The sequence below is a fragment of the Triticum aestivum genome, chromosome 2A (genome assembly GCF_018294505.1).
Source record: "Triticum aestivum cultivar Chinese Spring chromosome 2A, IWGSC CS RefSeq v2.1, whole genome shotgun sequence".
NCBI lineage: Eukaryota > Viridiplantae > Streptophyta > Magnoliopsida > Poales > Poaceae > Triticum > Triticum aestivum.
Genome location: NC_057797.1, coordinates 722,683,096 through 722,709,254, shown reverse-complemented (window position 1 = coordinate 722,709,254; position 26,159 = coordinate 722,683,096). Strand labels below are relative to the sequence as shown.

Below are 26,159 nucleotides of genomic sequence, written 5' to 3'. Positions count from 1 at the left end.
CAGTTTGCAACGTCAGATTAAAAATAAATAAAGCAGATCACAACATCTTGTTTTTTCAACAAAGGACGAATTTAATTGGCTCAAAACTAAAGCATTAAGAGGATACAAACATAATAAGTGACACTCGGCCTCTGCATAGTTGGTTGACGTACACATCAGTAGGGTAGAATCCCCGTGGTTCTGCCGTACTCGATAAGGTCGTCAAAGATTTCACCTATATCATCGTACTTTTTTTTTGCGGGGGATATCATCGTACTTGAACACAAACCCTTCTCCGATGAGCTTCTCAGACGACACACACACTCTCGGCCTCTCTGGGAACCCCTCGAAGCTGCAAAACCTTACTTGGACGTTGTCAAACCTGCAAAAAAAAACATGCATATGTATCCAATAGTTTAGATGGATGGTCCGCATACCGTTTGACTTTTATGTTGTATTGTGGGTACTTCTCGGCCATGAGACGAGCGAGTTGCAAGATGGTGGTGTTGTGACTGCAGCAGAGGTATCTTCCTGAGGAGGACTCATTCTCAGCGACGAACACCTCAGCATGACAGAGGTCGTTGATGTGGCTTATTGGCATACCGTCTGTGGTCGAGTGCAACCCTATCATGATGCCCATCAGTGCCTCGTCACCTGAAAATGTATACGGTGATACCGGTTAGAAGAAGACAGGGCATAAATCAGATTTGTTTTTGCTATATATTGAACATAGAGGAAATGATAGCCTCTCTCACCGGTCAATAGGGAGAGGGTGATAGGGACGATGCTGGATGCGGGCTTGGAGACCGGTGCTGTACCCAAGACGAACACGGGCAACACGGTGACAAGGCTGATGCCGTTCTCCTCCGCGAATTCGCTCGCCGCCTTCGCTAGAAGCACCTTCGATACCGCATATGCCTATGTTGCAAATTCCATGCAACGTTAACGTTGTACCGACAATATTTATGTTGATTATAAATGTATAGGCGCGAGAAACTGAACACAAATATTTATGCACCCAAGTTATTGGCTTGTTGGCTCTGAGGTACTCGACGTCGGACCAAGAGCTCTCGTCCAGCACGTGGTCGTCGCCCTGCAACAGCCTCCTACAGACAGCGCCGTGTGATGACGTTAGGATCACACGCTTCACCGTCTTCGCTCTCACGCACGACCTCATCACGTTGAGTGTTCCTTGCACGGCAGCGTCGATCATAGCCTGAAGAGGAAATAAATAAATTGGCACGGTTGGATTGCCAAATGCTGAACAGCAGGGTGAACAGTATCCCAAGTCTTGAAAAAAAGTCTTCTATAGCTGAGATTTTTTTTTTTTTGAGAATAACTAGTTTGTCCTAACTTCCAACAACCCGGTCACCATGAGATGCCTGAAGAGCAATTATGGCAATGAAAACGAAGCTTGCTGGGGCATGGAGATGGGTGTTTACCTCAGGATCTGCCGGCCCGAAGTCCATCGGGGCAGCAACCAAGAAGGCGTAGCCGCAGCCAGAAACTGCCTCGTCAAAGCTGCCTTCTTCACTCAGATCGGCACGGATGATGTCCAAGGGGCCAAGCGCTTGCAAATCCTTGAGGTGGGAGTTCTTCTCCATGGCATCTTCATTAAAATTACGCATATATCTGTCAAAAAGAATAAAAATTACGGAATCTTCAGAGTCTTGGGGTAGGGATGAAAATGGAGTGAAAAGTTTTCGTTTTTCCGGAGGAAAAATAAAAACAGAGAGGAAATATGAAAATAGAAATGAAAATTTGTAAAACGAAAATGGAAATGGAATTTTTATGCGGAAACGGAAACAAAAACGGAATAGTGTTTTCCGGTGGAACACACGTGGAAACGGAACTTTTCGTTTCCGTTAATATGAAATTTCCGTTTCTACTATAAGCCCATAGCTGCTTTGTAGCCCAACAACCAAACAACACGCAGTGACAAAATGAGTAGAATGAGCAAAATGTATAATTTGAGTTCCAACTTTTATTACCACACACATACTCAATTAGACCCTATACGGAATTGTCATGTACTACTACAATACTACCCTATGTTACCAACACAATCATATTATTTCGTAGCCATGTTAACAATTCCATCAATTTGTTTATTTTTTGTCCGTATTTCTCCATGATTTAAGGGGGCTTTAAGTTCCGGTCAACACACAGTTTTGTTTCCGTGTCCACTCCGTATTCGCTTCGTGTTTGTTTCTGGTAGTATCTGTTTCCGTATTCGTTTTCGGGGTTTCTGTATTTGTTTCCGCTTCTGCAAAAAAAATATGAAAACAAATATGGTAGTACCCAGCTCCATGCTGTTTCCGTGCCGTTTTCATCCCTATCTTGGGGCAACAATTCCCGACAATTTCGGCATAATTTATACGCTATATACGCAGAACAGAAGGCACATGATTTGCCAACATGTTTTGCTTGCTGAACCTGCAAAAGAAATCATAAAGGACAAACTAAAAATACATGGGCTATCCAGTCGAATCTCAACTCTAATGAACCTAAGATTTCAGCCTAAACTCTGAAGAAGAAGAGCTTCTTTGATTCAAAAGATTCTCAAAGGAATTTTGGAGGATTCTAATCCTTAGGAATTTTTTCTATCTTGGTTGTTTGATTCGAAGGATTGTAAACCATAGGAGATTTTCCATAGGATTCATTTGCACTAGATTTCATAGGAAACATCCCATCCACTCAAACTTGTTTGAAAGAATCCTGCATTTTTTCTATGCACAATTAAACACTCGTACAATCATATAGGATTCAAGACGACATTCCACTCTAATTCCATGTTTTTTCTATTCCCGCGTTTTGGAAATCCTACGAATCAAAGAGGCCTGAAGTTTCCTGAAGTATACAGAACGAGGTAACAAGAAACCAACCGGGGTCTCTGACCGTCGTCTTGACGGCGTATCCCTTCTCGAGCAGCGTCTTGACGAGCGCTGAAGCGACGTAGCCGCTCCCTCCGGTGACGCACGCCGTCTTCCTTCCCTCAGCACCGACATCGCTGGCCGCTACTCGAGCAGTTACGCCAAAAAGGACGATGGTGACCCCCTCGCTCACCTCACAACCGCATACTAATAGTTGTGAGGTCGTTCCTCTGGTGTGGTTGTCGGCAGTTTGCACCCTGTGCGGCGGCTGCATACTAATAGTATCATTCTTTTAGTTGTATATATTGTATGGACAACAGAGACAAGTTGCAGGCCATGTACTGGATGTTGCTATGGAAAACAGAACACGGTCGGAAGTGGAGAGAGGCTTGAGGAGTTGCCTAAAGAAGAAGTTACTAAGGCTATCCTCCTTGAGAGAACCATAGCAAGACAGAGATCACGTTTGTTGCAATTGCGGGAAGGAGATGGCAGCACAAGGCTCTTTCATCAGCAGGCGAGCCATAGGCAGCGCAAGAATGTCCTCCGCTTGGTCAAGCATAACAGATGCATGTACTCTGGCCAAGAGGAGGTGGCCTCCGCGGTGGATGCCTACTATGGCACGACATTTGGTGCCGCTGAGTCCCGGAGTTACACGTTAAATCTGAATGAGTTGGACTTGCCACGGCTGGATCTATCGCAGCTAGAGGAGCCATTCACTTATGAGGAGGTGGAAGGTGTCATCAAGGGGATGCCCCTGGACAAGGTTCCCGGGCCGGATGGATTTACGGGCCGTTTCTATGCCGCGTACTGGCATGTTATCAAAGATGATCTCATGAAGGCGTTGGCTTGTCTCTATAATGGGGATGTTCGAGGTTTTGTTGTAATCAACAAATCTCTTGTTACTTTGCTGCCCAAGAAGGATGGTGCCCTGGATGTGGCGGATTTTAGGCCGATCATTCTTGTGCATGGAGCTATTAAGATATTTGAGAAAGTGCTGGCTTGCAGATTAGTGTGGAAACTACCGATGCTTGTGGGAAACCACCAGAGTGCTTTTGTGAAGGGCAGATCCTTACACGGCAACTTCATGTTGGTCCAAAGTACAGCCCGGAGGCTGAATGCCTTGCGCAACCCCGCCATACTGCTCAAGCTAGACATTTCGAAAGCGTTTGACTCCGTTCAGTGGCCGTTCCTGATCGAGGTGATGCAACAACGTGGTTTCAGACCTAGGTGGAGATCATGGATTTGTGGCATTCTTGCAACCTCTACCACCAAGATCATGGTGAATGGAGACCCCGGGGACACTATTTACAACTGCAAGGGGCTCAGGCAGGGCAGACCGATATCACCGATGCTTTTTATTCTCACAATGGAGCCGTTGCAAAGGCTGTTTGAGCGTGCAACGCAAAGAGGGCACTTGGAGCCGTTAGCTTCTCGAGGGATGAAGCAATGGCTGCCAATTTTTGCGGACGATGTGGTGGTCTTCATCAAACCAAAGCCAGGAGAGCTCGAGGCTGCGAAGCGTATTTTTGAGGTTTTTGGGGAGGCTTCTGGTTTGCGGATAAACATGGCGAAATCCGCGGCCCTTCCGATAAGGTGCTCGGATCAGGAAATCACTATGGCAAGCAGCGTGTTAGGATGCCCGAGAGGGTATTTCCCTATCAAATACCTAGGCCTCCTGTTGACATTACAGAAGCCAACTCCGGCGCAGCTACAATACTTGGTGGATCAAATGGTGAATTGTCTCCCTAAGTGGAAGGCGGCTTTGATGCCGAAGAGTGGACGGTTGACCTTGGTCCAATCGGTTCTTTGTGCCATGCCCATCCATGCAATGATGGCCTTGGATCTTCCAATGAAAACTATTGCTGCGATGAACATAGTGTGCCGAGGTTTCCTCTGGTGCAAGCGAGATAATGCGAATGGTGGCAATTGCGCTGTTGCCTGGGATACAGTTTGTGCACCAAAATGGGCTGGAGGTCTGGGAATACCGAACCTCAAATGGCTGAATGTGGCCATATGCAAGCTAGGTGGCCATGGCTTCAAAGGGTGGACTCGAGCAGACCTTGGAGCGAATTCAAAATCAAAGTGCCAACGGAGGCACAACTTCTGTTCCAGGCGGCCACCAGGAGTGAGGCACATTGTGGGCTCAACACCCTTTTTGGGAAGATCGTTGGATCCATGGGATGAGGGTGCAAGAGATCGCACCAACCATATATGGCATGATTCCTCGACAAGTCAGATTGACGAAGCATGTGGCACTGGCCATTGAGGATGGTTCTTGGGCTCTGGATGTTGGCCCGGAGCTAGGTGACCAGGCCTTGAGGGAATTCCTATCCCCATGGCTCTGTGTGTGCATGTGGGAGCCGGAGGTGGATGTGCCTGATAAGGTCACGTGGTCCTGGGAGACAAATGGACGATACTCGGTGAGGTCGGCCTATGCGGCTAGGTTTTGGGGTCGGGAGGTAGCACCCTTGGCGGAGCTAACATGGTCATCCCGGGCGCCCTCTAATTGCAAGTTCTTCACTTGGCTAGCGTTGAGAGATCGGTGCTGGACATCGGACAGACTTGCAAGAAGAGGGCTACAGCATCAGGATGCATGCCCTTTGTGTGACCAGGAGGAGGAAACGATCAATCACGTGCTCCTAACATGTGTGTTCGCTCGTTCCATATGGGTTGTGATTTGCGAGGCATTGGGCAAGTTGGACTGGACACCGACGGATCATGACACGCTTGGCGATTGGCTTCGGGACAAGCAAGGTTTGAACAACCTGCGGCGCAAGGATCTACATACTATTTTCATTCTCACTATTTGGGAATTGTGGAAGCATCGTAATGCTATTGTGTTCGACGGAGCATCCCCTTCGGTGGATGTGCTCATAGCTCGGGTCAAACCCGAAGGGAAGATATGGTCGTTAGCTGGCAAGTTCAAAGGGGACATTGAACCCTTCTTTGGTAGTTTAGAAAGGTGGGCGCGTAGGGAAGGATAATTGTAACGGAACTCTTGTAAACTATGGTGGAGGCAATCTTTGCCTTTCTTCTTTAATATATAATATGCACGCTCATGCATATTCGAGAAAAAAAATACATTGCAGAGTTCAGCCAGAAAGTGGTTGTTATTAAGTAGTTGACAATGACCTGAGGCCGAAGATAGCAATCCCGAAGTCTAGGGGGGGGGGCTAGGTAGCCGTCCACCTACCTCCACCGCTCAAATTAACTGCGCACGCGCGGCAGGCCCCAGCTGTCAGTCATCCAGCTGCCCCGTCGTCGTCCTTCTTAATGTGGAAGTCATGGACCAGCCAGTCCACAGGTTCCACTTAAAAGCTCGGCTGCCTCCTCAAGCCCCGACACGAGCGAGCAAACCCTAGCCGCCCAAGCATTCCTCTCACACCCCCCCTTCTCTCGTCGGCGGCCATGGGGTGGCGTTGGATCAGTAAGGGGAAGCACGACCATGAGGCTAGGTCTACCAGTCGCTGCCGCTCCACCAGGTCCGTGCCACCCACGGCTCGCGTTTGCCATCTCGCCGCCGCTCCACCAGGTCCGTGCCACCCACGGCTCGCATTTGCCATCTCGCCGCCGGCGGCCTCACAGCGCAGACGGCCCTACGTCGGCGTCGACATATGCCGACACTATTGGGAGACGACGATGCCACTCCCATGAAGCGATGCCCACCTCCCCAACAATTGGCATCTCTCCGCGTATTGGGTGCCAATCCCGCCGGTGCAAGTGAGCGGCTGCGCCTGCCATGAGGAGATCCACCAACATCAGCTATGTCCACCGTAGAAGGCACGAGGAGGAGGAAAAGATGGTTATTAGATACCACTCACCTGGTTTGGTGAGAAGCGCTCTAATGGCAATGAGGTTAGACGCCACTAGGACAACAACAAACCTAACTTTACTATTTGTAAGGTCGATCCGAGCCCCCTTCCTATGCCCACTCATGTCGGGGCCGGGGACATGGAGTAACTCTCAACATGAGAGAAAAGGTTGAGAAGTAAATGAACCCGTTGTGGCGTTTTTTGCTTATTTGAGATGACACTAGCAAACATGCCCGTGCGTTGCAACGGGAGAAAGAAATATCACAAACCAATCAGCATGGCTGAAGACCCCCTCCCCCAACGTGACATTCCACGCCATCTATTTCAACACGATGTCCACTTGCCGCTTATCCTTCTTCCGGTCCTCGCCGACGATGAGCACATTATCCATCTAATCACAATTAATCCAAATATGGTCAATCCCAAGATGATGAGTTTAATTTGACGCGAGGTGGCTAACGAACATCGACGCCCTCCTGGGCGCGACTTCCATAGGAACGGACGCTCCATGCATAACCGTGGTAATGCTATTTTTTCACCGACTACTATGAAAACCATAAACTTCAAAGCCCATCTCATCTACAGTTTAACCAATCCTTCTAGCAGTTTTCAAAATCTCTACAAAATGTAACTCGTAAGGTCATACCTTTGTCAAATTCAGAGAATGTGGGGAAAATGGTACCATTTCTGCATTTTGTAAAAAGATCAACCATTTGTTGTCGAATTCACACAAACTACTATCAAAATGGCAACTTTTTAACTTGTATCAGTAAGGTTATTTACTCGAGAGCATTGAACATAATAAATTCATAAGTTCCAAGCATCTGCGGCATGAAACAGAAATTGGTTGCACGATAGTCCTTTGCCCGCCCAGTGTGCCACACTCTTCTCCGATAGGATTGGGATAAAGTGATCGCACGTCAGCAAGAAGCGAGGTAGCCGAGGATGGTGGAGGGGGACGGAGATCAGGTGACATGCACGTTTGCATGTCACCGTGTGCCTTGCGGCCGGAATTCAAATTTAAACATTGCGACAAAATCTGAAAAAAAATCATGCATGTTCACAGCACATATCAAGATAACCCCTAAAAATTCAGATCAAAATTCGAAACATACATCGAGAAGCAAAAAAGAGAAACTCATATGTGAATAGTCTACAGCAAACCATTCGCGAACTATTCATGATGTGTTGGTCATGGGCCGGTGGAGGGGTGGGGAAAGTGGGGACGGCATTGGTTAACACCAAACTTTCTCGTATCTAATGTTGCAGGAAGCTCTCTGCCCGATCACGTTCTTTTTTTTTCGAAAAGGGGGGATCCCCGGCCTCTGCATCAGCATGATGCATACGGCCATCTTATTAACAATAAATCATCCACAAGGTCTCGAAATCTCAAAAGTAGCAAAATAAAATGAAGAAGAAAGGCTCACACAGAGCCCAAAGGCTAGATACACAAGCTAGCCAAATAAAGGATAAACCACAACCGGTTGGCTCAAAAATAGACAGGTAAACTAATTGCCTATCCTATTACATGACCGCCATCCAAACTGGCTGAAGATATCCCGAGCTACCGTCTCCCATCGGATAGCACCAGTAACCAAAAGCTCCCTGGCCTCCGTCGGAGTGAGTAGCGACCAGGAACGGATAAGTGCCGTAGCTCTGAAGATAACCTGCAAAACATGAATGTTTGTTGTTCTGTTAAAGACAAGATCATTTCTGCAATTCCAAAGCGCCCATACTAAGGCGCACACCCCCAAGCGAATATGTTTTGCTAACCCGGGCTCTACCCTGTTGAGCCATGTTCCAAACAACATGTTAACCGAGCTTGGTGGATGAATATTGAAAGCAACATGAACAGTTGTCCAAAGAATTCTAGCTAGTGGGCAATCAAAGAATAAATGATTAATGGTTTCACCCTGATCACAGAAACTACACCTAGTAGGTCCTGTCCAATTGCGCTTTGTTAAATTGTCCTTTGTTAAGATAACTTGTTTGTGTAGAAACCACATAAACACCTTGATCTTTAAAGGAACTTTGACATCCCACACATGCTTGGAAGAAGGAATCGAGCTCGAATTAATAACATCAACATACATTGATTTAACTGTGAATTCACCCGACCTAGTGAGATTCCAGCGCAGTTTATCAGGTTGTTGTGAAAGTTGGACTTGCATCAGTCTCCTAACTAGATGTAGCCACTGTTCCCAACGATTGCCCACTAACGATCTTCTAAATTGAATATTAAGGGGTATCGAAAGAAAGACCGTTGCAACCAGAGCATCGCGCCTTTGGACAACACGATACAACGACGGATACTGGATTGCAAGGGGTGTACCTCCGAGCCAAGTATCCTCCCAGAATCTTGTGCTGGCACCATTACCAACTATATGCTTTGCCCTCTGAAAAATGAAAGCTTAACTTTCATGACCCCTTTCCAAAAGGGTGAATCAGTTTGTCTAACCGTGACCTGAGACAAAGTTTTGGTTTGAAGATACTTATTACGAAGGATTTGAGCCCAAGTGGCGTCAGTTCCTGAAGATAACTTCCACAACCACTTACTAAGAAGGCATCGGTTCTTAACCTCGAGATTTTCAATCCCCATACCCCCTTGGTCTTTCGGCCTACAAATGATATCCCACTTCGCTAATCGGTATTTTCTTTTTAGCTCATCTCCCTGCCAAAAGAAACGCGATCGATAGAAGTCCAGTCTTTTCCTTACACCAACTGGGACTTCAAAGAAAGACAAAAGAAACATGGGCATGCTCGTGAGCACCGAATTAATAAGAATTAAACGGCCTCCATATGACATGAGCTTACCCTTCCAACAACTTAGCTTTTTCTCGAATCGATCCTCGATACACTTCCATTCGTTGTTCGTAAGCCTACGGTGATGTATAGGAATTCCTAGGTATGTGAATGGCAGCTCCCCCAAACCACATCCAAACAATTGTTTGTAAGCTTCTTGTTCCTCCTTGGCTCTACCAAAACAGAACAACTCGCTTTTGTGGAAGTTAATTTTGAGCCCACTCAATTGCTCAAACAAACAAAGCAACAGCTTCATATTTCTTGCTTTTACCAAGTCATGCTCCATGAAGATGATAGTGTCATCAGCGTACTGCAGGATGGAAATTCCTCCATCCACTAAATGAGGCACCAAGCCTCCTACTTGGCCAGCCTCCTTGGCTCTCTGTAACAGAACTGCCAACATGTCCACAACTATGTTGAACAGAATAGGGGACATCGGATCTCCTTGCCGCAAGCCCTTGTGTGTTTGGAAGTAATGACCAATGTCGTCATTCACTTTAATGCCAACACTACCCTTTTGCGTGAACGATTCAATCTGGCTCCTCCAGACGTCGTCGAACCCTTTCATACGCAAAGCTTGTTGCAGGAAAGGCCACTTAACTTTGTCGTACGCTTTCTCGAAATCCACTTTAAAAATGACTCCATCGAGTTTCTTCGAGTGGATTTCATGGAGCGTTTCATGCAAAACCACCACCCCTTCTAGGATGTTTCTATCCGGCATGAAAGCTGTCTGGGATTGCTGCACCACAGAATGCGCAATCTGTGTGAGCCTATTAGTCCCAACCTTGGTAAAATTTTGAAACTAACATTCAAAAGGCAGATAGGCCGAAACTGCTCAATCCTCAGAGCATCGGTCTTTTTTGGTAGCAACGTTATGGTTCCAAAGTTCAAGTGAAATAGTTGAAGCCGTCCAGCAAAAAGGTCATGAAACATGGGTAAAAGATCCCCCTTGATAATATGCCAGCATTTTTTATAAAACTCCGCCGGAAACCCATCCGGCCCGGGAGCCTTATTGTTCTCCATCTGAGAGATGGCATCGAAAACCTCCTTTTCCGTAAACGGCGCAACCAAAATAGCATTATCAGAAGCAGTTAGTTGAGGCACATCCTCAATCCTGGACTCATCGAGAGACACAGCGCTATCCTCCGGCGGTCCAAATAACTGCTTATAATATTCGGTGATGTAAAGCTTTAGATTATCGTGACCAACAATTGTGCCTTCATCTTGCTCGAGCTGGAAATTTTTTTCTTTCTGTGTTTGCCATTCGCAATAAGGTGAAAGAATTGAGTGTTCGCATCCCCTTGGATTACTTTGCGAACCTTTGCTCTGAGCGCCCACTTCAGCTCTTCTTCGCGGAGGAGTTCCTTTAACCTCTTCTCCGCATCAAGCTTACAAGTCAATTCAGCAGACTGCAAAATTGTTGATTCAGCTTTAACATCTAGGGATTGTATAAGATCCAGGAGTCTGTCCTTCTCAATCTTATAAACTCCACTTAGGTGCTTTGCCCATCCCCGGAGAAAGCTCCTCAAATGCCTAATCTTATTCTGCCATCTCTCGACAGACGATCTTCCTCCAGTATCCGTAGCCCACTCCCTGGCTACGAGATCCAGAAAACCTTCTCGTTCAAACCACGCCGTTTCAAAAGAGAAGGTATTTTTGTTTCCCACAATCCTTGGCTCACCTGAGTCTACAAACAAAGGCGTGTGGTCCGAAATCCCGCGCGTGAGAGCCTGAACCGTGACGAGGGGGAACTTCTGTTCCCATTCGGCACTTGCTAGTACCCGATCCAACTTCTCATATGTCGGATTGGGTAAAGAGTTAGCCCAGGTGAATTGTCGACCAGAAAGCTCGATCTCTCTCAGATCCAAACTCTCAATGATGGTGTTAAACATAAAAGACCATCGGCCGTCAAAGTTATCATTATTCTTCTCGTCCCTCCTCCTAATGATGTTGAAGTCCCCCCCAACCAAAATGGGGAGTTGCTCAGATCCGCAAATACGAACCAGGTCGGCCAGAAATTCCGGTTTAAGCTCAGGTTGTGCGGCCCCATAGACCGCCACCAGAACCCAGTTAAACCCATCTACTTTAGACCGACTCGAAATTTGACCGCGAAGTCACCCATTACAACGCTCCGAACTTCAAGGGAATCACATCTCACACCAAGCAAGATGCCACCGGACCTCCCTCTTGGAGGAAGACAATGCCAATCGAAATCCACACCTCCCGACAGCGCATTAAGAAACTGTGGCGCAAAATTATCCCTACCAGTTTCAGAGAGTGCAATGAAGTCTAACCGGTGCTCTAAAGATGCCTCCGCTAGAAACCTACGTTTAGCCAAGTCCTTAAGACCTCTGCTATTCCAGAATATTCCTTTCATAGGTCATCATGGAATTTTTTGGCAGTACGAATCCTAGCACTCCTACGTACCGCAGAAGCAGGGTACACCTTCCGCTTCCACTTACGTTTAGGAATGTTATTTCCCGCAACCCGGTCCTCATAACCGTGCTCCGGTTGTGCAAAAACTACATCGTCCACACAGGGTTCTTCCTCGTCCGACTCCGCAGACGGAGGAACAAGATCCGCACAGAAATTGTCAAGCACTCTTACCCCCAATGCATCAATCTCCGCATCATTCATAGGTCTTACTGCCGCTAGGTTTCTAATGGTTTCTAATGCCCGTTCTGCTTCCAAATCTAATAGATCGTTAACCGAGTTTGAAATTTCAGAATTATTATTCCCAAGCGACACCCCTACTTGGTTTGCATTATTAATGATCTCATCCTTAGAGAAATGCAAAATGGAATTGGATAAATTTACTGACATACCGGTAGTGACCTCAACATCACGAAGCTTGGCCGCCCGCATAGCGCACCGCTGCTGCATATCATCCACCTCCGGAAGGTCCTGGAGACGAGAGCTCATCCGTCTCCCCTCGGAGACCGGGTCTGGGATCCCTCCGAAAGCAATTACCTCCTCCCGAGTAGCGGCACTCGGAGGGGGCCTGGACGAGGGAGACCTCCGAAGGTTGGGAGAGATGGCAGGGGGAGTGTGCGCCAGGGCCGCCTGCCCTAGTCCGTCCCCCCCAGCTCTCGCCCTCGCAGCCGAGTACACCACTGGCTCGACCTCCGTCGAAACTAGGGGGTCTGGGGCCACCTGCCCCGGACGCCTGCCTAGCGCCTCCGGCGACCCCTCGACAATCAAAGCTCCCGCGTGGCCATCATCCAGGGCCAGCTGCCCCAGAGATGGACCACCACCGCCGGATACTGGCGCCAAGGGTGTCGACAAAGGCGACAAAGTAGCATGAGAGGGAGTCGGGGCCGCCTGCCCCGACGCCCCTCCCCTCGGAGAAGGAACCAAGCCGAGCTCATGCCGGCTGCACAAGGGCACCGATGGCCCTAGGAGCACCAGCGACCCCTGAGGCTCCACCGCGCCTACAACCGAATCACGGGTGCTGTCCGTAGGCCGGAGCGCCGGTCCAAAGTCCAAGACCGGGAGCGAGTGCTCAAAAGCATCGTCAGAGTCAACCCGATCACTCCACAGGCGAGGAGGGGCCAACGTCGGCTGAAAGGATCCAAACCGCAAAGTGTTATGAGGCCGAGATGAAGTTGGAGACGGCTCCACTCCGGATCCGCTCGCGGGCTCCTGAGCTATAGGACCCGATCCATTGGACTCCTGTCCAGCCTCCTCAGTCGATCCCCTGGAAGCACCAGCATCATCTCCCCCTTCGTGCATATCCACATCAGTACCAGTAGCCACCTCAGCAAACAACTCAGCGTCCTCAAACTCGATCTCAAGGGGAAACACCTCTCCCCTATATGTCCAGTTGACCACGTCCGGAACGTACTCTATGTCCAGAATACTGACTCGCAATCTGGCCACCCCCTGGGCTCGAGTGAATGCCATATCAACCTTTTCCGTTTTACCAACCATGATACCCAAACTAGCCACAACACGAACATCAGCCAGGGCCTCAGATGGTGCCCCAGAGAAGCGCAACCACACTTGAGTAAGAGGCTTCCCCTTAGGCTCAACTTTCTTCCATTCGTGAAACTCCAAAATACCATTGGTGCCTGGCACCTTACACATCCCAAAGCTCAGCAAGCGCTGCAAGTCCTCAACTGAAGGGAACTCAACTCTGAACACTCTTTCTTCAATGGAAACAAGGTCCCACTGAAAATCACCCGGAGCCAACTCCTGAAGCCTCTGCACAATCTGAGCCTGTGAGACATCTCCCTGGGTGATCTTCACCAAACCAGTAGTGAGACACTGAGTAACAACTGGAATCTCCCTCGCAGCTGCGGACTCAAAAAACATCAGCTCAGCACAGTACACGCCGTACACTGTAAGAGCTGGAATCTGCTCCCTCAAAACAGGGCACTCCCCCGATGCATGTGCTGGCTTTCCACAGGACTCACAAAGCTGAGCCACGCATTCTGCAATGAAATGACCTTTCTCCCCGCACCGGTAACAAAGCATCCTCTCTTTCTTGCGAGCATACTTGGATGCCCGCTCTACATCAGCCCGGTCAGCAACCTCGGTATCCTTCGCAGTCCCAGGAACCTCAACATCGGCAAGCGCATTCACCACCTCCATCGCGTGGGGTGGTAGCTCATGGGGAACCTGTTCAGTCTCCATTGCCGCATCGGTAGGGCCATCAACCCTGGGTGGAGGCGGCCGGCGAAACCTCCCTCGGCCTCCACCACGACCACGGTATCCACGAGAACCACCTCTTTGTCTGTTATCCGGTCCTGAGGCCCCCTCAACAAAGCCTCCATCTGGCCCTAGAAACGGTCTCTCTGCAGACCCGTCACTCTGCCAAGCAAATCCACGGCCTCCTCCCGTGGAAGAGGATCCTCGATGCTGACCCGCACCATATGCATCATATCCGTCATCCCCCACTTGCCTCGTGGTGGAGCATTTGGACCCCCATTGTTATTAACCTGTCCGGCCTGTGTCTGTGTCTGCCCAAGACGGTTCTGCGCCTGCCGAACGGCAAGATGAGGCGGGAGGGCACGTTGCTGACCACCTGAAGACACATGCACGGCCTCGGTAGACACTCCAGCACGGCCAGCAGAAGCTACCCCCGGCGCCAAGGGTCTGAGCCCGGCCGTACCCACCGCCGCCGTCACAGCGGCATGCACCACCGGCGGGGGAGGCCGCTGCTCACCCCGGCCCGCAGCAGCCGTAGCCGAGGCCGTCGCATGGGGCCTTTGCCCGCCCCGCCCAGCCAGCAACGAAGCCGAGGCCCGGGCTCCCTGGGACGTGGGGCCTTGGTTGCCCGCCTGCTGCCTCAAAGGAAAAGGGGGAGCACCGCGGTGCTGCGTTGGAGGTGCTCCTCCCCGCCCCGCAGCAGCAGTGGCCGGCGCCGGTGGCCGCTGTCCGAGCGGAGGGGTGCCGCGGCCCGACCCTTGCGCCGGCGGCGGAGCAGCTCCGCCTCTTCCCGCCGCGCCACTTGCAGCGGGAGAGGGTGCAGTCCCCCGGCCAGTCATAGGAATCAGCGGTGAGATCCTCCTCGCCCGGTGAACACCGCAGACTGGATACCCACGTCGCCCCGACTTACGAACCCTAACACCTCCCACCGACGGCGCAGGGAAGATCGTAATACCGCGATCGTACGTGCATGGCTCGAGAGATATACCGGGCTGGGCTTTAGAACAACCATGGGCCTCATACCCATGTTTCTCCGGCCCAAAACCCACACCGCCCGCAGCCGATCGAACCGGCCCAGCCGCACACAGCAGCCGTTCCAGCGCGGCCGCCCTCGACGTTTGAATCGAGACCGCCGCGGCCGCCATGGCCGGCGCCGGCGATCCCAAACTCCGGGACGATCTCCTCGCCTTCTTTCTCCGTTTAACCGTAACCCATTCCTCCGGACGAATCAGATCAAAAACAGTAAGCTTCGGCAAACTAACCTTTGGTAAAGGACCTTTCCATGGCCGAAGCGCCGTAGTCGCCGTCTTCCGATGAACAATCCGGCGAATCATCTCGATCTTCTCTCCGGCGTGAAGCCCCGCGTGAGCCGGATCCTCCGGGGGAACGACCCGATCTACCGTCGTCGCCACCTCCTCTTCGGAATACCCTGAAAGAAAAAATTCGCAGATAATTTCAGACGGGGAAGGGGACGTCGGCGACTCCCCCGGCGGCTCCGCCCCATCGTCTTCCGCATTGTCATCATCAGAATCCGCCAAAGCCCAAAACCGGCCCCCCACCCGCCGGCGATCACCGGCGCCGGCCGGCGGATCCGCCTTCGGACGCAGAGCGCCCTCGCGGTCGCCCTCAGAGCGCATGGTTCGAGTCCAGGCTAGGTTGGAGCGCCCGATCACGTTCTTGTGGCTGAAGTTTCGTGTTGCCTTGAATCCAACAGCAACGGTGCACTTACTTTGCCAGTCCCCACTGCAATCAAATTTGTCAACAGCCATAGACCATAGTCATAAATATTATGGCTCTCTCAAAGGGATTGGAATTTTGAGGCCAAATAATTTCAGATTAGCGGAGAAAATTATAATAGATGAATGCGTTGTCGTGAATCCTAATGCCTTGTTGTTTTGAAGCTCCTGCACCACAAATCCTAATGCCACTGCATTACTAATGAGACCAAAATAAATCAAGTATCCTAATCTGTACTAATTCCGATCCTCCACTAGCACCAGCCACAACAACATTGCAGGGAAGCTCGCATGCGCCTGAACCTGAGCGCCCAACCCCGCCGCCAAGTTCGCCTCGCCGGAGCAGCACCTGGCGCCTCCGCGCCCCACCCAGCCCCACCCACTGTGCCTTCCTTTGGTCTCCTCCCCCCGCCCCCAGCTCGCCCCTCGCTGGAGGAGCACCAGCGCCGCCGCTCCCTGTTCCTTTCCTCTCCTCCCGAGCTCCCTCCCTCGCGTGGCCCGCCTCCTCCTCCTGTTCCTCTGTCAGGAAACGACGCTGTCGAGAGAGCACGTCCGCTCGTTGAGATCCTGTCCCGTGTGCGTGCGGGATCGACGGCCCAATCACAGATTTCTCATTAAAGCGTGGACGGCGGGTTAATTCACAAAAAGCACAGGGACCTTTATGTAAAAACGCCACGACGGTGAACCCAGAGCCTCAATCCGTGCTTTATTATTATTAGGGAGAGATTATTTTGCTCTGATCAAATATTGATCAACATATGACGTACATATCAATATGGTAAAATCCCCGTTATCCTGCCATACTCGACAAGGTCGTCAAAGATCTCACCCAGGTCATCGTACTTGAACACAAACCCTTCCCCAATGAGCTTCTCAGACGACACACACACTCTCGGCTTCTCTAGGGACCCATCAAATCTGCAAAAGGCATACCTGGATGTTGTTAAACCTACAAAGAAAAACATGCACGTGTATTATCAGGTAGTTCTTCAGCCAGAGGATTAGCATACCGTCCAAGTTTCATATTGTATTGTGGGTACTTCTCCGCCATGAGACGAGCTAGTTGCAAGACGGTGGTGTTGTGACTGCAGCATAGGTATCTTCCCGAGGAGGACTCATTCTCGGCGATGAACACCTCAGCATGGCAGAGGTCGTCGATGTGGCTTATGGGCACGCAGTCCGTGGTCGACTGCATGCCCATCATGATATCCATCTGTGCCTCGTCGCCTGAAATTGGCGTAGGACAGGCACACACACACCATGCGTATGACAACACGCATATACTGAACACAAAGATTGGTGTTCTCAGCCTGAATTTGCTCGCCGCCTTCTCATGTTTCTGGTTTGTTGGCCCTGAGGTACTCAACGTCGGACCAGGAGCTCTCGTCGAGCACATGAACGTCGTCCGGCAGCGGCCTCATGGAGACCGCAGAGTCCGACGACGTGAGGATCACCCGCTTCACCGTTCCGGCTCTCACGCACGACCTCATCACGTTCAAGGTTCCTTGGACGGCGGCTTCGATCATATCCCTCTGCAGCCAAACACCAAGCGTAGTAATTAAGTTAACCCCGCGGGCTTGTTCGATTTGGTGGGGATTGAATGGATTGAGGGGATTAAATCCCTTGCAAGTCGAAACATCCTTCAATCCTGTCAAATTCCCCGATGAGGGGATTAGACATGGTTGAGAATTTCCCCTGCCAAATGCTGAAATGCCGAGTGCCGACATGATCCCAAGTCTTCTATGGCTGAGAATAATTTGTCAGGGAGCGAGTGATGGCGCTGACAACTTAAATGTTGAATTGTTTTCCAATTCCCAACAACTCCATCATCTTCAGAGTTCAGATGCCGGAAGAACAGTCATGCAAATGAAAATGAAGCTTGCTCTTGCGGTGGTGCCGGAAGGCAGCTGTTTACCTCAGGGTCTGCTGACCCGAAGTCCGTCGGGGCAGCGACGAGGAAGGCGTAGTCGCACCCGGAAACTGCCTCGTCATAGCTGCCTTCTTCGTCCAACCGGGCACGGATGATCTCCAAGGGACCAAGCGCTTGCAAGTCCTTGAGGTGGGAATTCTTCTCCGTGTCCTCTGCTTACAGATTACAGAATCATCTTAGAACTGAGATCAAAGCTAAATATGTTTTCAAAGGCTTGGCAAGCTTTCCTGCCTGACTCTACCAAGCAAATCGTGACGGATAGACTAAACGAGGAAGAACCTGCATCGAACTCTGAAGAGAAAAAAATTCTGAAGTACATACAAGAAAGAACTAGAAATGAGGAAACAAGAAGCCAACCGGGGTCTCTGACCGTCGTCTTGACGGCGTACCCCTTCTCCAGCAGCGTCTCGACGAGCGCTGAAGCTATGTAGCCACTCCCTCCGGTGACGCACGCCGTCTTCCGCATCTCACCGGCCGACATCGCTGGGCAGTGATGATCCCCTAGCTCACCTCGCTTCACACGGTTGTGAGGTCGTTCCTCTCGTATGGTTGGTTGTTGGCAGTTTGGCACACTGAAAGTGATAGGTGCTGCATAGTACTCACTTGGTTCCTAAATATAAGTCAATATGAACTACTACATACGAAGCAAAATAAGTGAATCTATATTCTATAATATGCCTATATATATTTTGTTCGTGTTGAAATCTCTAAAACAACTTGTATTTAGGAACGGAGGAAATAATAAACGAACGATAATATATTTTATTTGCAGATCTGAGCTATCGTTCAATGCAACTTGTCTCGGTTGTGAGGTGTCTACTTCTCTATGATAAAGGTGGTTTGCTCCCTAAAAAGGTGGTTTGCTCAGTTGTTGTTCGGTTAATTATTCAAATAAATCAGTAGAGAATGATGTTTTATTAGCCCATTACTTATCTTGCCTAGCGTAAACTTGACCCGCTGCTTCGCTCGCTTCCTGAGTAGTACATCCTCTTGACGTTGACCACGCGCTTTCCCATCGCAGAGGATCATGTCCATGTTCACCTCCAGCAGCTCCGGCGTGCCGTCCCCGTCCCCGTCCCCGGAGGCGGCGGGCAGCAGCATGATCAGAGCGGCGCGGCAGCCCCAGCCGCAGGCGTTTGACTACTTCGTGGTCCTAGACTTCGAGGCGACGTGCGAGAAAGGCGCGCGGATCTACCCGCAGGAGATCATCGAGTTCCCCTCCGTGCTCGTCGACGGCGCCACCGGCGACCTCGACCCCGCCGAGTTCCGCACCTACGTGCGCCCGCAGTACCACCCCGCGCTGACCGACTTTTGCAGGGACCTCACCGGCATCCGGCAGGCGGACGTCGACGGCGGCGTGCCGCTGGCCGAGGCGCTCCGCCTGCACGCCGCGTGGCTGCGGGCCTCGGCGTGGGCCAGGAGCGGCGGCTGCTTCGCCGTCGTCACGTGGGGGGACTGGGATCTCCGCACCATGCTGGAGTCCGAGTGCCGCTTCAAAGACCTCGCCAAGCCTCCCTGCTTCAACCACTGGATCAACCTCAAGATCCCCTTCGCCGCGGCGATGGGCGGCGGCCGGTGGGCTGCTCTGCGGTCGGCCGTCGAGGCGGCGGGGCTAGAGTGGGAGGGCCGCGCGCACTGCGGCCTCGACGACGCTCGTAACACGGCGCGGCTTCTCGTGGAGCTGATGCGGCGCGGCGTGCAGCTCAGCATCACGACCTCGCTGCGGGCCCCGTCGCCTCAGGTAACTGTAACTCCATACGGTGGCGCCGCCGCGGCGTGCTACTGCTACTGCGGGGTGGCGGGCAGAGGTGGCGTGGTGGCGGTGCCGGGGCCGATGCAGGGGAGAGGCTTCTACGGTTGCGGTAACTGGACGCCGTCCATGGGAGCACACTGCTCCTACTTCACGTGGGCAGATTAATTGCTAGCCAATCCATGAGTTTGGATTTGGGGAATTAATACCCTATAAATTACACGTACATGTGCGAGTATCACTCCACCTCTTTGATTTCTCTTGTCAACACAGTGTTGACAACACTCTTTTGAGCTTGGTTTTCTTAACAACTCGAATCCTATTGCGTGGTGTATTTGATTATGTCATGAACTTCAAATTCTATACATGTTTGAGTATACTCTGTTTTGCTTGAAATGATTCATTTTCGAAACTATGGTAGAAAATTGCATGTTCCACTACTACAATCTAGTTTAGGGCCGAGTTTTGATATTTTGCCAAGTTCATTTCATCGGGAGCTCGGCAAACTTTTGCATGGTTTCATGCAAACTTGCACTCGTTAGTGAGAAGAAACTTGGGAAACTTGACGTCTCGTCAAGTACCAGCAAAAAGGACTCGGTGAAAGTAAGAAACTCGGAAGTACCTCAAGTTCACCGAGTTCCTCCGGATAAAAACAGCAAACACTGGCAGGTGGGCCCCATGGATGAGCAGGCGACAAAGGTGTGATGGTGGACTATGTTTGCCGGCTTTCCGCTAATGGAAACTCGGCAATACGTGTACTTGTCTTTTTTACCGAATTCGACGGGTCACATGTATGTCAAGTACATGTGAAAAACAACTCGACAATTTCTTTTTGTTTTTTCGTTTTTTATACAGAAATCAAGGAGTAAGTGTATGCCTAGCGTCCGCGGGGATAAACTCGACATAAATGTGGTAGGCGTACCCGCATGGCACATGTCATTAACCAGCTGATGGTTGGTCTCCCTATAATGAGTTCTGAAACTCAGCAAAGGGTTAAATCTTGGTCTTAAGCAGGGAATCAAAACCGGCGGATCTCGGGTAGGGGGTCCCGAACTGTGCGTCTAAGGCGGATGGTAACAGGAGGCGGGGGACACAATGTTTACCCAAGTTCGGGCCCTCTCGATGGAGGTAATACCCTACTTACTACTTGATTGATCTTGATAATATGAGTATTACAAGAGTTGATCTACCATGAGATCGGAGAGGCTAAACCCTAGAAGCTAGCCTATGGTATGATTGTTGTTGTCCTACGGACTAAAATCCTCCGGTTTATATAGACACCTGAGGGGCTAGGGTTACACATAGTCGGTTACAAGGGAGGAGATCTATATATCCGAATCGTCAAGCTTGCCTTCCACGCAAAGGAGAGTCCCATCCGGACACGGGACGAAGTCTTCAATCTTGTATCTTCATAGTCCAACAGTCCGGCCAAAGTATATAGTCCGGCTGTCCGAGGACCCCCTAATCTAGGACTCCCTTAGTAGCCCCTGAACCAGGCTTCAATGACGACGAGTCCGGCGCGCAGATTGTTTTCGGCATTGCAAGGCGGGTTCCTCCTCCGAATACTCCATAGAAGATTTTGAACACAAGGACAGTGTCCGGCTCTGCAAAACAAATTCCACATACCACTGTAGAGAGTATAATATTTTCACAAATTTAATCTGCTGACAACTTTTCATAACCTGACATCACGCCATGGCTCCGGTTACTATTCGAACCACTTTTCTCAACAAGCTACTGCACATATTGCGAGGCGGTTTACTTGGCACGTCTTGTCGAAGCAGAGATCGTGCCCCTTATCCCGGGATCCTCATCAATATGGGTGTGGGTAACCCAACCGCGCCATCAATCACGACGCTTGGGGAATAAGTGAGTTTTACCAGGCAAGTGGGGAGGCACGCAGTTTCTACCGCCCTTATAAAGGGATTAGGACTCCTCTTTTTTATCCATGCCTTCTTCTTCCCTGCCCATCCATTCTCGCGCACTCGAGCTCCAGCGCCCAAGTTCGCATCATCTCCGTAAAAACACTCCGAACATGTCCGGAGCGGGAGGCAAGTGGATGGTCTCCTCCGTTACGGAGGAGAACATCTCAAAGCTCCGGGAAGCCGGATACCTGGCGGCAGATATTGCGCACCGGTTCCCAGGCGCGAGGCAGATCGTTCCTACCCCCGAGCCCCACGAAAGGGTTGTATTCCTTACCCATTTCGTCCGCGGGCTGGGATTTCCCCTCCACCCATTTGTTCGCAGGCTCATGTTCTACTACGGGCTGGACTTCCATGATCTGGCCCCCAATTTCATCCTCAACATCTCGGCGTTTATCATCGTGTGCGAGGCCTTCGTCCGCATCAAGCCCCACTTCGGCCTGTGGCTGAAGACCTTCAATGTTAAACCGAAGGTGGTGGTCGGCCAGCAAGCGGAGTGCGGAGGCGCCATGGTGGGCAAAATGCCCAATGTCACCTGGCTCGAAGGCTCCTATGTGGAGACTGTAAAGGGGTGGCAATCGGAGTGGTTCTACATCACCGAGCCGCGCGACACCAACTGGGCGGCGGCCCCCGAATTCCGATCCGGCATCCCCATGCGGCTCACTGCTACCTCTTGAGCACTTGCGTTGGTTTTCCCTTGAAGAGGAAAGGGTGGTGCAGCAAAGTAGCATAAGTATTTCCCTAAGTTTTTGAGAACCAAGGTATCAATCCAGTAGGAGACCACGCACGAGTCCCTCGTACCTACACAAACAAATAAATCCTCGCAACCCACGCGATAAGGGGTTGTCAATCCCTACACGGTCACTTACGAGAGTGAGATCTGATAGATATGATAAGATAATATTTTTGGTATTTTTATGATAAAGATGCAAAGTAAAATAAAAGGCAATAAAAATAACTAAGTATTGGAAGATTAATATGATGGAAGATAGACCCGGTGGCCATAGGTTTCACTAGTGGCCTCTCTCGAGATCATAAGTATTCACGGCGGGTAAACAAATTACTATTGAGAAATTGACAGAATTGAGCATAGTTATGAGAATATCTGGGTATGATCATGTATATAGGGATCACGTCCGAGACAAGTAGACCGACTCCTGCCTGCATCTACTACTATTACTCCACACATCGACCGCTATCCAGCATGCATCTAGAGTATTAAGTTCAAGAGAACAGAGTAACGCTTTAAGCAAGATGACATGATGTAGAGGGATAAACTCATGCAATATGAAATAAACCCCATTTTGTTATCCTCGATGGCAACAATACAATACGTGCCTCGCTGCCCCTACTGTCACTGGGAAAGGACACCGCAAGATTGAACCCAAAGCTAAGCACTTCTCCCATTGCAAGAAAGATCAATCTAGTAGGCCAAACCAAACTGATAATTCAAAGAGACTTGCAAAGATAACCAATCATATATAAAAGAATTCAGAGAAGATTCAAATATTGTTCATAGATAAACTTGATCATAAACCCACAATTCATCGATCTCAACAAACACACCGCAAAAGAAGATTACATCGAATAGATCTCCACAAGAGAGGGGGAGAACTTTGTATTGAGATCCAAAACGAGAGAAGAAGCCATCTAGCTAATAACTATGGACCCATAGGTGTGAGGTAAACTACTCACACTTCATCGGATGGGCTATGGTGTTGATGTAGAAGCCCTCCGTGATCGATTCCCCCTCCAGCGGAGCTCCGGAACAGGCCCCAAGATGGGATCTCGTGGATACAGAAAGTTACGGAGGTGGAATTAGGGTTTTGGCTTCGTATCTGGTAGTTTGGGGGTACGTAGGTATATATAGGAGGAAGGAGTACGTCGGTGGAGCAACAGGGGGCCCATGAGGGTGGAGGGCGCGCCCAGGGGGGTAGGCACGCCCCCTACCTCGTGGCCTCCTGGTTGATGTCTTGACATAGGGTCCAAGTCCTCTGGATCATGTTCGTTCCGAAAATCACATTCCCGAAGGTTTCATTCCGTTTGGACTCCGTTTGATATTCTTTTTCTGCGAAACCCTAAAATAGGCAAAAAAACAGCAATTCTGGGCTGGGCCTCCGGTTAATAGGTTAGTCCCAAAAATAATATAGAAGTGTATAATGAAGCCCAATAATGTCCAAAACAGAATATGATATAGCATGGAACAATCAAAAATTATAGATAGGTTGGAGACATATCACTCACCTCCTGGAAAGAGAAGGGCTTATCTTGGGGTTCATCGGTGGAGCTGACCGGACTCCAGAACTGTGTTAAAAACATGATAAGCAAGAAAATCAAGCTTGTCAACGTGGTCCAGGTCATGCTCTTCCGTCGGACCCTCCCGTGTCAAAGACGGGCATTCAATATGTGGGAGTTCGACTCGGCAAGGCACCAGACATTGCGAGAGCTCTTCGACACGACGCACCAGGACATCTGGAGGGTGTTGTTCAAGTCTGCCGAGGTACCTCCTTCTCTTTCCGAGGACCGCGGACTCAGCGCAAAGCGCCCTGCTAATCCGGTAAGCTCCTTATATCTCATAAGGCGTTTCTTTCCCTAGTATAATTATGTGAGGGATCTGAACCTCCACATTATTTGACAGGAATGGGCCGCGACAACGGAGCGGGTCGATTGTCCGGCCCCACTGCTCGAAGATCCAGCAAGTACTTGCTACCTCTTGAGCATTGCGTTGGTTTTCTCTTGAAGAGGAATGGGTGATGCAGCAAAGTAGCGTAAGTATTTCCCTCAGTTTTTGAGAAGCAAGGTATCAGTCCAGTAGGAGGCTACGCATGAGTCCCTCGCACCTACACAAAACAAAAAAATCCTCGCAACCAACGCGATAAGGGGTTGTTAATCCCTACACGGTCACTTACGAGAGTGAGATCTGATAGATATGATAAGATAATATTTTGGTGTTTTTATGATAAAGATGCAAAGTAAAATAAAAGCGATGAAAATAACTAAGTATTGGAAGATTAATATGATGGAAGATAGATGATACGTCTCCAACGTATCTATAGATTTTGATTGCTCCATGCTATATTATCTACTGTTTTGGATGTTTATGGGCTTTATTATACACTTTTATATCATTTTTGGGACTAACCTATTAACCCAGAGCCCAGTGCCAGTTTCTATTTTTACCCTGTGTTAGGGTTTCGAAGAAAAGGAAAATCAAACGGAGTCCAATTGACCTGAAACTTCATGGAACTCATTTTTGGAAGGAAAGAAGCCCAGAAGACTTGGAGTGGACATCATGGGACCTTCGAAGAGGCCACGAGGTAGGGGGCGCGCCCACCCCCCTAGGGCACGCCCTCCACCCTCGTGGGCCCCTCGTGGCCCCTCTGACGTACTTCTTCCGCCTATATATCTCCATATACCCTAAAAACATCCGGGAGCACAATAGATCGGGAGTTCCGCCGCCATAAGCCTCCGTAGCCACCGAAAACCAATCTAGACCCGTTCCGGCACCCTGCCGGAGGGGGCAATCCTTCTCCGGTGTCCATCTTCATCATCCCGGTGCTCCCATGACGAGGAGGGAGTAGTTCTCCCTCGGTGCTGAGGGTATGTACCAGTAGCTATGTGTTTGATCTCTCTCTCTCTCTCTCTCGTGTTCTTGAGGTGATACGATCTTGATGTATCACGAGCTTTGCTATTATATTTGGATACTATGATGTTTCTCCCCCCTCTACTCTCTTGTAATGAATTGAGTTTCCCCTTTGAAGTTATCTTATCGGATTGAGTCTTTAAAGATTTGAGAACACTTGATGTATGTCTTGCCGTGGATATCTATGGTGACAATGGCATATCACGTGATTCACTTGATGTATGTTTTTGTGATCAACTTGCGGATTCCGCCCATGAACCTATGCATAGGGGTTGGCACACGTTTTCGTCGTGATTCTCCGGTAGAACTTTGGGGCACTCTTTGAGGTCCTTTGTGTTAGTTGAATAGATGAATCCGAGATTGTGTGATGCATATCGTATAATCATACCCACGGATACTTGAGGTGACATTGGAGTATCTAGGTGACATTAGGGTTTTGGTTGATTTGTGTCTTAAGGTGTTATTCTAGTACGAACTCTAGGGATGTTTGTGACACTTATAGGAATAGCCCAATGGATTGATTGGAAAGAATAACTTTGAGGTGGTTTCGTACCCTACCATAATCTCTTCGTTCGTTCTCCGCTATTAGTGACTTTGGAGTGACTCTTTGTTGCATGTTGAGGGATAGTTATGTGATCCAATTATGTTATTATTGTTGAGGGAACTTGCACTAGCGAAAGTATGAACCCTAGGCCTTGTTTAAAAGCATTGCAATACCGTTTACGCTCACTTTTATCATTAGTTACCTTGCTGTTTTTATAATTTCAGATTACAAATACCTTTATCTACCATCCATATACCACTTGTATCACCATCTCTTCGCCGAACTAGTGCACCTGTACAATTTACCATCGTATTGGGAGTGTTGGGGACACAAGAGACTCTTTGTTATTTGGTTGCAGGGTTGCTTGAGAGAGACCATCTTCATCCTACGCCTCCTATGGATTGATAAACCTTAGGTCATCCACTTGAGGGAAATTTGCTACTGTCCTACAAACCTCTGCACTTGGAGGCCCAACAACGTCTACAAGAAGAAGGTTTTGTAGTAGACATCAATAGACC

The 26,159-nt window shown here is 49.7% G+C and overlaps 1 protein-coding gene and 2 pseudogenes across 1 annotated transcript; 1 reads left to right on the top strand and 2 right to left on the bottom strand.

Annotated features, from left to right (window-relative positions):
* Positions 1-155: 155 nt before the first annotated feature.
* LOC123191925 (anthocyanidin reductase ((2S)-flavan-3-ol-forming)-like) lies at positions 156-3,126 on the bottom strand (annotated as a pseudogene).
* Positions 3,127-16,287: 13,161 nt separating this feature from the next.
* On the bottom strand, positions 16,288-18,692 carry LOC123190567 (anthocyanidin reductase ((2S)-flavan-3-ol-forming)-like; annotated as a pseudogene).
* Positions 18,693-18,809: 117 nt separating this feature from the next.
* Positions 18,810-19,911, top strand: LOC123190568 (ERI1 exoribonuclease 2). The gene has a single exon (XM_044603240.1). The coding sequence runs from the start codon at positions 18,810-18,812 to the stop codon at positions 19,698-19,700; it is 891 nt and encodes a 296-aa protein (XP_044459175.1). The 3' UTR covers positions 19,701-19,911.
* The last annotated feature ends 6,248 nt before the right edge of the window (positions 19,912-26,159 follow it).

Coding starts and splice junctions, on each gene's coding strand:
- LOC123190568 (XM_044603240.1), top strand. CDS start 18,810: ATGTCCATGTTCACCTCCAGCAGCTCCGGCGTGCCGTCCCCGTCCCCG.